The 15014-nt window shown below is 53.9% G+C and overlaps 1 protein-coding gene and 1 long non-coding RNA gene across 10 annotated transcripts in view; one reads left to right on the top strand and one right to left on the bottom strand.

Moving 5' to 3' along the window:
- The window catches only part of NLRC3 (NLR family CARD domain containing 3), a 36165-nt gene that overhangs the window by 6872 nt on the left and 14279 nt on the right, over positions 1-15014 (bottom strand). For 5 of the 9 annotated variants that reach the window (XR_014145385.1, XM_081820193.1, XM_081820192.1 and 2 more), the window contains 12 exons: positions 13201-14950; positions 12131-12217; positions 9346-9429; positions 8791-8874; positions 7268-7351; positions 5677-5760; positions 5097-5180; positions 4323-4406; positions 3722-3805; positions 3123-3206; positions 2559-2642; positions 19-102 (listed from right to left, as the gene is read on the bottom strand). Coding sequence is in view for 8 of the 9 variants with exons in the window: in XM_081820193.1 (XP_081676319.1) it covers positions 19-102; positions 2559-2642; positions 3123-3206; positions 3722-3805; positions 4323-4406; positions 5097-5180; positions 5677-5760; positions 7268-7351; positions 8791-8874; positions 9346-9429; positions 12131-12217; positions 13201-14950 (2677 nt within the window). In the remaining variant the exon portion in view is untranslated. Of the gene's footprint in view, positions 1-18; positions 103-2558; positions 2643-3122; positions 3207-3717; positions 3806-4322; positions 4407-5096; positions 5181-5676; positions 5761-7267; positions 7352-8790; positions 8875-9345; positions 9430-12130; positions 12218-13200; positions 14951-15014 lie in introns of all 9 variants that reach the window. The other 4 variants (XM_081820194.1, XM_081820190.1, XM_081820189.1 and 1 more) reach the window with 2 other exon arrangements.
- On the top strand, positions 3681-12916 carry LOC145721598 (uncharacterized). Its single transcript, XR_014145393.1, has 5 exons — positions 3681-4047; positions 5709-5833; positions 9500-9611; positions 11442-11574; positions 11937-12916. It is a non-coding gene; the product is annotated as an uncharacterized LOC145721598 (long non-coding RNA).

The following is a 15014-nucleotide window of genomic DNA, read 5'->3' as shown; positions in this document are numbered from 1 at the left end:
GTGCACGTTAGCACTTACTAGAGTGCAGTGAGGGCCATGTTGGCCTTGAGTGCGCTGGCGACTGCAGAGGCGCCTTCGTCCCCGATGGCATTCTCCTGTAAACTGAACACAGAGAGTGACCCTGGGCTCACAGGGCACCATGCTAGCACTGTGGCAGGACACGCTGAGCTTGGACCTTCTAGATTTCATTCGGACCACGCACATCACAGACTGGACTCCCAGGGACCTTCTAGATTTCATTCAGACCACACACACCATGGACTAGACTCCCAGGGACCTAGATTTCATTCAGACCATGCACACCATGGACTAGATTTCCCAGGGACCTTCTAGATTTCATTCAGACCACGCACACCATGGACTAGATTTCCCAGGGACCTTCTAGATTTCATTCAGACCACACACACCATGGATTAGACTCCCTAGATTTCATTCAGACCACGCACACCACGGACTAGATTTCCCAGGGACCTAGATTTCCTTCAGACCATGCACGCCACGGACTAGACTCCCAGGGACCTTCTAGATTTCATTCAGACCACACACACCATGGATTAGACTCCCAGGGACCTAGATTCATTCAGACCACACACACCATGGACTAGACTCCCAGGGACCTAGATTCATTCAGGCCACACACACCATGGACTAGACTCCCAGGGTTGCCTTGGGGATAACCGTCCCCAGGGCCTCCTACTTAACATGCAGAGGGCTCTGGGGTCTGCATGAACCTGGACCATCAGAAGCAAACAAGAAAAGGGATACATGGAAAAGGGACAAAAAAGGATGTGCCAGCCAGAGAATTATGTCAAGGCCCTCAATCCCCGGCCATTCTTGCTGGTCAGTATTTTACATCTTTTTTTTTTTTTCTTCCCTTCCACATTGGAATAAAGTAGTAGGTCCTAGGGCAGTCAGTGGTTAAGACTTTAGTTCAGGTGGGCATCGGTGTGTTTAGGGGAAAGTTTGCGTTAATAATTTTAACAGACATTTGAGTGTGTATTGTGTCCACACAATTGTACAGGCCCAGAACTGTCTCAGGTGAGGAGTTGTGATTGAACGAGCAGGCACCAAAGGCCACGTGCCAACTGCACGGAGGACCCCAAGGGGTCTCCTACCCCTGTGTCGTCACAGAAACTGCCAGAAGAAATAGGTCTAAACCAAAACCTGAAGGATGGCGTGGGGGAGAGGGTCTGGCACATCCGTTATACCCAAATCCACTCGAGTTGCCGGCACATGAAAAGAGGCCAAGGAGGTACAAAGGAAGCAGGTCCTTGGGGCCTTCTTTGGAAGCCACGCTAAGGGTTGGCCTTCACTTGGAGGCACTGGGCAGCATTTAAGTCTCTCACCCAGGACAGGGACAGATTTACGTCTTGGAAAGATCTTTGGCCAGCAATGTGAGACGGTGGACTGGGTGTAGAGGTGTCGCTGCAGTGACTCAGGTGAGTGATGCTGCTGGCCATGGGGGCAGAGGGAAACGGTGGGACGTTGGGAGGAGAGCTGCAAGTGGGAAGTGAGAGCAGAGGTGGTGTTTCTAGCTTGCACGACTGGCTGGTTCCGTTCATGAGGTGGGGATGGAGAAGCAGGCTTGTGGGCAGAGAGTTGGAGCGGTTTGAAGTTCCCACGAGGCACCCAAAGGGAGATGCCGAGGGAGCAGGGAGGACATGGGTGTGGAGCTCAGGAGAGAGGTCTGGGGGATAGACGTGGGGGTACCAGGGCTCTGAAGGCCAGGAGCCTGGGAGAGGAGAGCTTCTGGAAAAGAGATCATTCAAGAGAAGACGGCCTAGGACAGAACCCTAGGGAACACCAGGATGTCAGTCAGACAGAAGAACAAGCCAGAGGTGGGAAATCCTGGTGAAAGACAGTTACCCTTCGACCCAGCGGTTCCACTCACAGGTGTGTAACCACGAGAAGTGAAAGCACACACCCACACAGAAACCTGTGTATGAACGCTCACAGCAGTGTCACTAGCAAGAGCCAAACAGTGGCAATAACCCAAATTCCATCATTGGATGAGTGGATAAACCCAGCGTGGTCTATACACACAGTGGACTAGGATTCAGCCATAGGAAGGAATGAAGCTCTGATTCAAGCTGCCGCCCAGGTGACCCTTGAAGAAATGACACTAAATGAAAGACCTTGGTTGCGAAGGCACCTATGGTATGATTCCATGTGAATGAGACGTCAAGTGCAGGTGACTCCATAGAGAGAGCAGACGTTTGGTTGCGAGGGGCTGGGGCGTGGGGGCAATGGGGAGTGATTGCTAATGAGTCTGGGGTGTCTTCTTGGGGTGATGGATTGTGGTGATGGTTGCACGACTCTGTGAATATACTAGAAACCAATGAATTGTGCACTTTATATGGGTAGTTTTTGTGGCACCTGGATTATGTATCAATAAAGCTATTAGAGCAGATGAGAACAGAAATGTGCCTGCTGGCCTTAAGGCAGAGGAGGCTGTGTGCTGAGGGCCTCTGGCCCAAGCCGTGTGCTGGTGGACACCAAGGTCTCAAATGTCCTTGTTCCCCTGTCCTTCCTGCAGCCCCTGCAGAGGCCCCACTTACTCGAGGCTGGTCAGGCTCCTGTTGAGCTGTAGTGCTTGTCCCAGGGCCTTGGCAGCACCGGCCTGGATGAAATTCCACTGCAGGCTGGGCAGAGACAGACACATGTGACCACGTGGCCCAGGGCAGAGCCCAGGAGGGTCTGGAGTCTCCAGAAAGAGGGGACATCTCCCAGGAGGGTCTGGCAGTAGGAAAGGAGTCCTTGCAGGATGGGGTCCTGGCCACTGATGGGCAGATCTCTTGCAGCCCACCTCAGGTTTAGTCAAAAGGGGTCAACAAGCACTCTCTGGTTAAGGGTGGACACAGGGGCAGGCTCAAAGACTCCAAATGGCCCCTGCATGAAGCTTGTGACACTTGGAGGCATGGCATGGGTGCCCACCTCCCACCATTGGCCTCTCCATGGATCAGCCCCAGGAAACAGAGCAGGGGGCAGGGCACCGCCTCCTGGAGGCCCCCAGGCTGTGTTGTGGAAGGGCCCCAAAGCCAGACTTATTCTCCTGCCTGAGCTGGTGTGATGGCCCTGCAGCTCTGCAGAGGGGATGGGGTGGGGAGGTGCCAGAGACTCACTGAAGGGACGTGAGGGCCTGGTTTTCTCTCATTGCCACCGCGATGGCCTGGGCGCCCTGGTCGTGGAGGAGGTTGGCTGTCAGGCTGGGAGGAGGGGAACAGGGGTGAGTAAGCAGGAGCTAGCTGGCCGTGGAGCCCCCATACTTACTAACCCAGGAATCTAGCCCCCCTCCTCCCTGAGGACCGGCCTAGCTCATGTTTATTGAGCACCGGCGTGTGCCAAGCATGTGTCTTATGCTGTTGTACCAAATCCTGGCAGGCACATGGAGAAGGGGCCCAGGTTCAGCTCAGTGAGGTTCCAGGACAGATCATCCACCTGATCCCTGTACTGCGCTGCCCCTGAGACATGGGCCCTCCCACATTGCCGTGGGTAGGGGGGCAAGGGGCAGGCAGCATCCACAGGTAACGTAGGACATGAGAGTGGAGGAGTTGCCACCAGAGGCCAGGTCTCCTGGCTACCCCTCCCAGCCAGGTCCTTCTCCAGCCTGTAAAGTGGCAAGGCCATGAGGATCTGCTCTCCCCATCCCCAGGGTTCTAGGTAGGCCAGGCCCTCGGCTAAAGGGGCGGTGGGAAGCACAGCCTGCACCCCACTCACGTACTCCAGGTTCTTCAGGGTGCTGTTGATGCAGAGAGCTCGAGCCAGTTCCCGGGCTCCCTCTGAGCTGATGGAGTTTTCTCGCAGGCTGGGGAGAGAGAAGACCCTGAGCTGCTGACCAGACGTGTGGGGACTCTAGGGGAGACAAGCCCCGGTGCTCAGACCTTTCGAGCCCAAGGAACCTCAAGGCCTCTTGAGTGATCAGGGCTGAGGTGTGAAGAGCCTCCAGCAAGCTGACTCCCATGGCTAGCCAGCCAAGTGTTTCCCCTGTAGGACTGCCAACAGTGGGACCCGTCAGGAAGAAGAGGATTGGTTGACAGGCCCTCAGAGGTAAGGGGGCTGGGGGCAGGCTTGGCTGCCTCAAGGGCTGGGGTACCGGAAGGGAGCAGCAGAACTGGGGAGCTGAGGGCCCCAGCTGTCCCCTGCCCTCCTAAGAGAGCAGGCAGTGAGCGGGATGCCAGGGCCCAGAACCAAGTTGCCCAACCATAGATTATCTTCAGAACAGGCCCGCAGTGGGAGGTGTGGGCTTTTCTTCCAAGTCCCAAAGTGCTTTCAGACCCCTTGGCCAAAGGGAGACCCCGTCTGGAGAGGGAGGCGGGACTTACTTGAGGCTGACGAGGGTCTTGTTGGCGCAGAGGGCCCCCATCAGTGCCGCCACCCCTGCATCACTGATGGAATTGCTCTGCAGGCTGCAAACAGAGGACGGGGCACGCTTGGGGTGGCCGTCCCAGGACTCGCAGGGAGCACTGCTCCAGCCTGGGGACTGCAGGCGTCAGGTTCAACAGAGCTGGGGAACCCTGGGAGCAAGTGCCCCCCCCCCCCCACTGCTCTGCTCATCATCCCTCCTTCCTGTCCCCATTCCCTACGTTCCAGACCTAGGTCAGGGCAGCTGGGTCTAGCATAATCAGCCTCAAAGCTCAGACTCTGCCTTGATTTGAGTGGCTCCAAATAGTCCGGGGTTGGAGTGTGTGTTGTGTCTGTAGCCCCCACAGAAAGTCGTGCAGCTGAATCTCCCCATGTGGGGGCAGCACTGAGCCCCCCCGCCCCCCACCAAGGCCACTGCAGCCGACACCCTCTTTAGCCACCTGTGCCAGCTTTTCAAGGGCACTCAGTGCTTGTCACTCTGAAAACTCCACAACCAGCACCAACCACAACTGTCTAGGGAAATGGGTCTGGTGGGGTGGGATGGAACAGTGAGGTGGGCGTGGAGAGAGACTGAGATCACAGTATGCCCACTGTTGGTGGTTGGTTGGGTTCTGGCAAAGTCGAGGTCCTGACTGACAGCCCTCCTCCAGGACCCGCCCACCTTCTAGATGGGGAAACCAGGGGAGTCACCCACTGCCCACGGTCACTCCTGGAGGGTGGTCAGGCAGACTCACTCCAGGCTCTCCAGGCCTTGGTTCACCTTCAGGGCCTTAGCCAGGGCCCCAGCCCCTCCGTCACCAATGCTGTTACTGGAGAATCTGTAAGAGATGAGACAAGGATGAGCTGGGTTTCTGGAGCAGCCTGGCAGGGGGGGCCTGGGATCAGGGTCAGGGAAGCGCTCCAGGGCTGTGCTTTCTCTGTTGTGTTAAGGGTGCCCAGTGCAGAGCTCGTTCGGCTTGAGTCTGTGGCTGGTCGCCTCTGCAAGTGATTCCCTATGGCCTGTAAGACATCGAGGTAGCAAAGTACTTGACTCCCTAGTGGGCGGCAGGGCCAACTCTTTTGTGATACTTCATGTGAAGGTAGCCAGGAAGTGTTGGGAAGGCAGTAAATTTAAGTCTGAGACAGTCCCAATCCTAGGAATCTGGAGTCCAAAGCCAGCTACCTTGCACCCATACCACCATCCATCCATCCGTCCATCCGTCTGTCCATCCACCCATCCATCCATCCATCCATCGTGCTCACAAATATTTATGATGGGCTGGGCCATTGTGCCAGTCACTGAGGATACAAATTTGGCCTTTCTGCATTTCTCACATGAGTTCCTTCAGATTCCTGTTCTGTTTCAGGGTATCTGCCATCTGCTGGGCTCCCACAGGCCCGATGGTATTCTTCTGTAGGCTGTGGGAGAGGAGAAGCGTCTTCAGCAAAGCTGGCCACAGCCATTCCCACTCCAGGGACAGTCTGGTTCAAGGTGAGAGCTCAGAGACTACTCGAATGCCCTCTCCATTTATCACAGCATTGGCAGAGTGGTCTCTAGGAAAGGTCTGTGGATTGTTGCCAAAGTGATGTCAGCAGACTGACATGGTTCTGGGGGCCGTCGGAGGCAAGGACAGCTGGGCCTTCCCTCGTCAGAAGCTGGGAAGTGATCAGAGGACACGTAATACCCAGCAGCCTCTCGAGTGGCGATTTCCACATACGAGTCCCTCTAGCTCTTCACCCAGTCAACCCTCCCAACACTCAACAGTCTACCTCCCTCTAGACCACCAGCAGCCTGCCTCCCAACCCTGCAGTCCTCCCTAGGGCAGACCTTCCATTTAGGCCCTTCTCCAACAGCTACGTCCCTTTATACTAAATCTGGAGGAGGAAGATGTTGCCAAGAGCCCCTGTGCCATCCTAGGAGGACAGGCAGGGCAGGACCTATCTTGTGTAAGGCTAAATACAATGTAAGCAAAAGGGAATTTTCCCTGGTTCCAAAAGGGAAAGAGACCTCCCTTTCCCTTACAGTGTTTCTTTGGGAAAACTTGCAGTGGTAAAGCTGTCCCTTTGAGAAGTGTGTAAATCTTTTTAAAAGCTAAATAAACCTCTTGCCAGATTTACAGCTTATAGGGACCATGGAGCCATCTCCTTGAAATGTACACATTAAGGAAGATAGCATGATTCCAAGTTGTCATAAAGATAGGGGAAGTTTGGTTTTTCCTTTGGATAAAGGCAATTAGTAAACAGCTGGCCACCCCAGCTACCAGGTTTAAGAAAAACTATGTGCAACAAATGGTGCTGTCCAGTCCTCTTACTTGAGGACAAGTTATCTTGAAACACACATATCATGGGTTGTATCTGCTTGGCTGGAGAAAAGGATGAGATTTCTTTGTCTTTGCCGTCTCGTTGGTAGGTAGCCAATGATGTACACTGCAGTCTAGTTGATTATTCAAATAATTAAACTGTTTCATTCTTTACTACATTTGTGGAGAGGATTCTCTGCATTGGCAGAAGGCTTTATTTTTATTTTTATTTTTTTCCTTTTAAAGATTTTATTTATTTATTTGAGAGAGAGAGAGTGAGAGAGCATAAGAGGGGGGAGCGGGAGAGGGAGAAGCAGACTCCCCGCCGAGCAGGGAGCCCGATGCGGGACTCGATCCCGGGACTCCAGGATCACGACCTGAGCCGAAGGCAGTCGCCCAACCAACTGAGCCACCCAGGCGCCCAGAAGGCTTTATTTTTAATTATTTTCCAACACCTGTTCTATGGAAAACAGTGGACATCAAAATTTCCAGGGGCCATCCAGACGGGTCAGAAAGCCTCAGGACATCTCCCCAATCATCCTTCCTTGCAGAAAACAGACAGAGAGACCCTTGGAGGAGGAGAGGAGAGAAGAAGGGTCTCTCTGCTGGTCAGCATGTCCACTTACTGCAGCACAGAGAGGGTCCGGTTGGCAGCCAAGGCCTCAGCCACAGACCTGGCACCATTATCCCTGATCGAGTTGCTCTGGAGGCTGTGGAGGCAAGGAAGAAGTGCATCAGCAAAGGCGTACATGAGGGTGCCCAGTGGTGGCCTTAACCTCTACGGCAATGTTACCAAGGCCCAAGGCATGGACGGGGGGGCAGCTGTCTGCTTCATGCGCTTACTGCCCACCACACAGGATTTGGGAAGAGTTGGTTCTTCCCAGTGCTGCTCTGGCCTGAGGATTCCCTCTGGGTTTCTAAGCATTCTTCTGTTGACTGAGAACAAGGTGCCCAAGGCATCTGGATAACAATAACTAGGTTATCAATAGTCCTAATTATAGCTAAAAGCCACAGCATCCAAGTGTTAACAGGGATGTGGAAAAATTGGAACCCTCACCCATTGCTGGTGGGAATGTAAAATGGGGCAGACCTTGTGGAAAACAATCTGGCAGTTCCTCAAAAGGTCAAACAGAGTTACCACATCACACAGCAGATTCCACTGGTCGGTGTCTGCCCCAAAGAAATGAGGACAGGTACTCAAATGTATGTGCATGAATGTGTGCAGTAGCATTATTCACAAGAGCCAAAAGGTGGAAACAACCCACATGTCCATCAACCGATGAATGGGTGAATTGTGGTCTGTCCATACAGTGGAGTATGACTCAGCCATAAATAGGAATGAAGCACTGATACCTGCCACAATGTGGCTGAACCTTGAAGACATGACACTCAGCGACAGGAGCCAGACAAAAGGGTCTTATTGAAGGATTCTATATATAGGAAATCTCCAGAGTAGGTAAACGTAGACACAGAAAGCAGCAGTCCCTGGTGGCTGCCGGGGTGGCGAGGGGCACGGAGAGTAGAGAATGGGAAGTGATTGCTAATGGATACAGGGTCTACTTTTAGGTGATGGAAATATTTTGGAACCTGATAGAGGTGATGAATGAACAACTGTGAATGTGCTGAGTGCCATTGAAATGTATACTTTAAAATGGTGAATTTCACCCCAGTAAAAATAAATAAATGAAAAAACAAATGACAATACACACTCAACTAAGGATGGATACAACCACAGGCCCCTAAAAGCACAGCAAACCACAGCAAACCATAGGAATATTCTGGAAGATGGGCTTTTCATTGTCTTAGAAAACACCTCAGCGGAACATTCTGACACCATGGCCTTGGGGGTTTCCCACTCAATGGAGGACCAGAGGTTTTCCTCATAGATTATCTTGCCTTTCCATTTCTGTACAACCCCATCATCCTCCTCAATCCCCTGATTTGGCTGTAAACACAGGGACAATGACCAGGGAAGAGCTGAAACCTGAAAGTTGTGTAGGATACAAGATCATGTAGTATCCACCTAGATGGGAGCCAGTATAGCATGCCCACCATTTTGAATCATCTCCCACTCCATGGTTGGCACCTGGGAGAGGGTTTTCTGGGTCCTCTACTGGTTACACCGGGACAGGGAGCAGATGGAACATACCTCAGAAAAGCCAGAGTGCGGTTAATCTTCAGAGCATCTGCCAAAGCCTTCGCCCCTTGAGGTCCAATGGAGTTACTGCGGAGGCTGGCGGAAGGAAGAGAGAAAAAGAACTATTTTTTGTTTGTTGGTTTGTTTGTTTGAATCCAAGTCCCAGGGAGGGAAAAAAAAGAACAGAAATTACATGACCTTTAAATCTATGCTCCTTGAAAATAATGTACTGGGGTTTAAGATTTCATGTTTTGCCGAGATCCTTATTTAGGTGAACAAGTAAGGAATTTCTCAGTATGGCCCCATGTGATGGGGCGAAGAAAGAAGGATTTGATGGACTTGGCTTGGGCCAGGTGTGGAGAGCAGGGAGAATAACGCCAGCTTCAGGGCCGAAATTCTGGTGCCTCCCTGGGCCGGTCCCAACAGCTGAGGAGGAGCCAGGATTTTGCTTGCTCAGCTGTCCTTCCACCCCACCCAGGGGAGAGTGTGGTCCAGGTGACTTCATGAGATGGCTCACAAGCTGTCCGTGGCCCAATGGTGGAAGGTTGGCCTCTGTGTCCTACTTACTCCAAAGCAGTCAGACTTCTGTTGACCAGGAGGGATCTGGCCAGAGCTTTGGCCCCTTTGTTACTGATCTGGTTCTCAGCCAAGCTGTGCAAGGAGAAGGAGAGGAATGGTTATTGCAGGTCTGTAAATCTCATTGCCTCTTCCTCAACACCAGGCTTGTGATCCAAACCTCTCGGTTTCACCAGCATCATGAGGCCCTGAACACAGGTGGAGATGAGGTGAGCCCTGGAGCGGAAGTGCCCAGCCCAGGAAAGCCTCTGAGCCAGGTAAGGTAGGGCCAGAGTGGGGGGACAGACCCTCACACGGGCAAAGAGTCACAGGGCAGAGTTTGGCCAGAATCTGGCACAGAAGCTTCTATACCAGCAGTGCCGCAGAGAGCCTGGGCAGTTACAGAAATCTCCCGGGGAGATCCCGCGCAGTGGTGTGCTGCAAGAAACAAAATACAGAAACACTGACGTGTAGCACTGGCCAATTTCCGTGGTGTAAACACTCTCACCACGGCCAATTTTAAGCACTCCCAGCTTACAGAAGTTCCTAAAACTTGAATAATCTGCTCTCATGAACCCAGTGGCCGAATTCATGGTTCTGGCTCACCACTGGCCCCAGCCGTTTTTCTAATGCAAGAAAGGAAGAGGGTACTTATTACAGAACTAACTTGAAAGTAAAACAACCCAAAACCAAAAAACACTTGCGTCTGACATAAAAGGGTGATTTCAGGAATAAGCTGGTGGATCATGTTGCTTCATGGACCCAGTTTCAAAAATGGTGGCTGGTTGAGGTTCTCTACAGTTTCTTAGGCATTTAAAACTGTGGAGCATCCCCAGGGGATACAGTTAGAATCCCCAGTGCTTTTCAAGCTGTGTTTCAAGGGCTCCTGGTGTTCCTCAGAAAAGCCTCAGGAGCCCCTAGAGGCTGAGGAGGAACCAAGCACCCCTCTTATTTCAATCCCAGCAGCTCCCAGTTGCCCATCTCTTACTGGGGTCCTGCCTGATAGACCACTTTTAAAAAGGGTTCTGTTGCTTAAACTTTGAAGACCATTCATCCAGACCACCTTCTATATAAATGTTCTCGAGTTCTAGAGCACCTCTGTCCCCCTCCACCCAGGACTTCTATAAAGTTTTATAAGTAATATTTCATGAGCCATGTGTGTATTCTGAACGGTGCCTTGGGCATTTTACACAGGGATGTGGCCCTGAGGACCAACTACAGGGAGGTGAAGAAGAGCATGTGGCCATCAAAGAAATTTGGGACTTTTGTTCAGAAAATATTCTGAGCGTTATCCAGACTCCTTTATGCAAAAACACTGGAAGTTGACTATTTTGCTGAAGGCTCCCATGAAGGAATAAATAATGAAAAGTTGTCATTAGCGTGTTTCTGTCAAAGGGATTGCATTTATATCTCTGGCTAACAAGTCAGAGAATCCTGCTTAGAACAGCTGGCCCTTGTACAGTCTGTGCCTGGCCTGTCCTCACACTTCCCTTGCATTAACCTGTTGGAGCTGCTCGACAACCTGAAGAGGTAGTTAGTGTGCAGGAAAGGGTTAACCTCGCCCCCAGTTCCTGAAAGCTGACCTCTGTTTACCAGGGGGACTTGGGGCCCCACAGTAACAGCTTGACCCCTGGAGGGGCTTCCCTGTGGGCAGTGAGGTATGTCTCCATGCCCAGCCCCCCATGAAAACTGCCCACAAGCCCGGGTGAGCCTCGCTGCTGGGAATGCTTGGTGGTCACCGGGAGAGGGAGGCACTGTGTATATGACCACACTGGGAGGGACAAGTGAAAGCCCGCCTGGTCTCCCCCCAGCCTGCCCCACGCACCTTCCCTCTGCAGATTTTCATCTGTATCTTTTTGGTGTGATGAACCACAATCGTGGGTACAAGAGCTTTTCTGAGTTCTGTGAGTCCTTCTAGTGAATCATTGAACCTGAGGAGGGCCATGGGGACCCCTGGACTCACAGATACTGTTTTTACCCCATTTTTATCCTCTTTAGGCAGGGAAGTGACAGTACAGGGCCATATAGGGCCCACCAGTCTCTCACCACTGTCCTCGGTGACTTGTTTTTGCTCCTGACCCGTTCCATGTTTGTTTTTGTTTTCTCAGATAAAGATGATTTCAGAACCCGGAGGGAGGCTTACATGAAGATGAAGAATTCCTCTCTGGATCCTATGCTCCAAACTCATCTCCCTAGTTCTAGCTACCCCAGATCATCACATCAGCTCAGCTCCAAACCCAGGTGTTACTCAGACTCAGAAATGTTATCACAAGAAGAGATTTCACAAACACAAAAATCTCTTCTGCCATCAGCATATAGACTTTTGTCTATTTACAACATTAAAGATGCAGTGTTTAAATTGTATTTTTTGCATTCATTTAAATAAAAGTTTAAATTTAAACTCATTTTTTAAATTAAAAACTTTAAAATTTGATTTAAAGATGTGATCCCGTGCCTCTGGTACTGTTTTGGGGGCCAACTTTGAGAGGAGCTTGGAGAAGACTGGGCCTGGCACCACATCAGAACATAAGAGTATTCAGAGACATGCTTCCATGTCCATGATAGCATCTGACCCTCACCCTATCCTTTCCCTCTTCTCACAGATGAGGTACCTGAGCCTCTGGAACTTTCTGGAATGGGCAGAAACAAGCAGCGTGTATCCTGAGCCACATGCTTCAAAGGCACCTCTCCTTGAAAGCACCCCTGGCCGGTTGAGCAGAGAGGAGGAGGGGAAAGGAGCCCCAGACCCTGTGCAACAGGTGAGCATCCCGGATCGGGTCTCCTGGGTCAGCGTTACCTGATCCTCTGAATGCGACAGTCCTTCCCACTCAGCACGCTGCCCAGCAGTTCCATCACGGGGTCCTGGAACTGGTTGTTGTCCAGCCTGCGGAAGGAAGAGCGATGATGAGTGGTATCAGTGCCCGCAAGCAGGTGGAGCAAGGTGCTGGCAAAGGGCCGGCATCACGGCCACAGAGGCACCCAGGCCGACGTTTCCATCGTGCTGCAGCCCCCGCTGTGTGGCTCAGGGGTTTGTGCTAGCACACCCACCACGCTCAGCATTTTCCCGCGAGGGTGGACTGGGAGGCTCAGTGTTTCGAGCCCCAGCATCCCTACCCGGAGGGGTGTCTTCCCAACAGCCCCTCACACCCTGTGAGTCTATGGGACACGGGTTGTTAGCTCTCCTCCTCCTGAGGACGTGGCACCTGCTCTCAGGTCCGGAATGGCCCTGGTCTTACAGCCTTCCTAAGGTCCAGAGCACTGGGTGGACTCTGGGCTGGGGGTGGGGTGAGTGGGTGTGGCGTCTGTCAGCACTGGGATGGTTCACAGGGTGTTGGAGGTTGAATTGTGTTCCCCAGAAAGATAGGTGTTCTGACCCCCCAGTGCCTCAAGAATGTGACCTTATTGGGAAATAGAATCATTGTGGATGTAATTAGTTAAGATGAAGTCATTCTGAGCGGACTAGGCCTGCAATCCCACATGGCTGGTGTGCTCAGCAGAGGGAGCACTACACGAAGACAGAGACACAGAGGAGGAGTCCATGTGCCACAAAGACGGGAGTGATGTGTGGACAAGCTGAGGATGCCAGCAAACAGCACACACTAGAGAGGCAGGAACCGTGTTCCCCTACAGGTTTCAGAGGGAGCTGAGCCCTGCTAACAACTTGATTTTGAATTCTGGTCTCCTGAGCTGTGAGAGAGTAAGTTTCTGATGCCTTAACCCATCCACGTTTAACCCATCCACGTTGTGGTCCTTCTTTATGGCGGCCCCCGGATGCTGACCCAGGGGCGCGTGGTGGAAGGGACGAAGCTTCCGGGGCCTCTGCCCCCCCACCCCGCACACCTGGCGCAGCCCGGCCCCAGCGCCCACCTCAGGCTCCGGCAGTACAGCAGCTGGGGCAGCAGGCTCTGGAGGACGCCCTTGCTGAGGCGCAGTGACAGGTTGGCCTCCCGGGTGCAGGCATCCGACACCTGCAGGAGATAGGCCAGGGCGGCGCGGTGCTGGGGGCCGGTCAGCGCTGCCAGGCCCCCGCTCTCCATGGCCTCCTGCACGCTGCGGGCCAGCTCCGTGTGCTGCAGCTCGTGCAGGCAGTGCAGGATGTTGACCGCCCGGGCACAGACGGCCACGTTGGGGCGTAGGCAGCCCTGCAGGAGCTCCGCCACCTGGGCCCGGTAGCCCTGGTGCTCCCCCTGGGCCAGCAGGGAGCCCGCCAGCAGGGCATTGACCTTCGGAGACAGAAGTCCTGAGAGGAAGCGCAAGAACACATCCAGCCGCCCGTCCTCGGCCTGCATGGCCCGCTGGGCCGCACTCCGGAAATGGGTGAGGAAGCCGAGGCGGGGCCAGGACACGCCGCCCTCGGTGAAGAGGTCAAAGATGGCCCTCTTGGACGCACTGTAATAGTACGCGGCCGCCACGAACTCCTGCAGGGACAGGTGGGTGAAGCAGTAGGCTGTCGAGGAGGCCAGGGTCTCTTCCCGCCGCAGGAAGCAGCCGCACAGGGCGCTCTGCAGCAGGGCGAGATCCACGCCAAACGCCTTCAGGTCCTGCTCGTAGAACACGTACTTCCTCCTGACCAGCCCATGGAAGGCCAGCCGACCCAGAGTTCCCACCATCTTGCGGCTGCTGTGGGCCACCTGCTCGATGCGAGGGCTCGCCTTGCCCTTCTCCTGCCCGTCCCCACCGAGAGCCATCCTGAAGTACCAAGAGTAGAGCTCGCACAGGGTCCTTGGAGTCCACGGCTCTGCGTCCTGGGGCCCCAGCTTGCTGCGGTTCAAGTGACCCAGTGCCGACCCTGCGAGCCGGCAGAAGGCCGGGACCGTGCACATCAGGTACAGGGCCCTGTCTGCCTGCACCCGCCTCAGGACCCAGTCTGAGAGGGCGTGGTCCTCGGGGAACATCTCCTCCAGACACACCTTGATCTCTTCCTCGGTAAAGCCCCGGATCTCTGTCATCCGGTCCACCAGGCCCCCCGGGATCTGGCCAGCCACGCCAGGGCGGGAAGTGACCCAGACAGAAACTTCCGGGAAGAGGTTGCCTCGGATGATGTTGGTGATCAGATGGTCCACCTGGATCTCCTTCTTGGGGTCTGTGCACGCCACAGTGTTGGAGAAGTCCAGAGGCGTCTTACATTCATCCAGGCCGTCCAGGATCAGGAGGATATTGGGTAGGGCTGCTGCCACCAGGCCAGACTCCCCAACGTGCGGGAAGACAGAGTGGATGAGTCTGTCTGCAGACAGCTTCTCGTGGGTGTTGAGATCTCGGAAGGTCAAAGGTAGCACCAGGGAGAAGTCCTTGCCGACCTGTCCCCGGGCCCAGAGGTGGACAAAGTTCCTCACCAGGGTGGTCTTGCCCACGCCAGCTACCCCGATGGTGATGGAGATTCGGGGTGGGATAGACACCCGAGACAGAGGCAGGAAGAGTCTGTCCAGGGCGATGGTCTTGGCCGGGTGCCAGCCCCCACGTGTGGTCTCCACCTGCGTGAAGTCATGTTCCTTCAGCTGCAGGTCTGTGAGCCCCTCCACCAGCAGGAGATTGGTCAGCCTGGGCGAGGGGCCGCTCAGCTCCGGGCTGCCCTTTGCCCTGTTCAGCAGAGCCTCCTGGCACTTCTGTATCCTTGAGTCTGTGGGACAGAGGCCAAAGGGGAGGGTTGGGAAGGGTGGGGGAGGGGAGGGAGGGGTGAAGGG

This window comes from Leptonychotes weddellii, chromosome 5 (genome assembly GCF_054177405.1).
Source record: "Leptonychotes weddellii isolate Sample4059 chromosome 5, ASM5417740v2, whole genome shotgun sequence".
NCBI classification, from domain to species: Eukaryota; Metazoa; Chordata; class Mammalia; order Carnivora; family Phocidae; genus Leptonychotes; species Leptonychotes weddellii.
The sequence above is the reverse complement of the archived record's forward strand: the minus strand, read 5'-3'. Positions and strand labels throughout refer to the sequence as shown.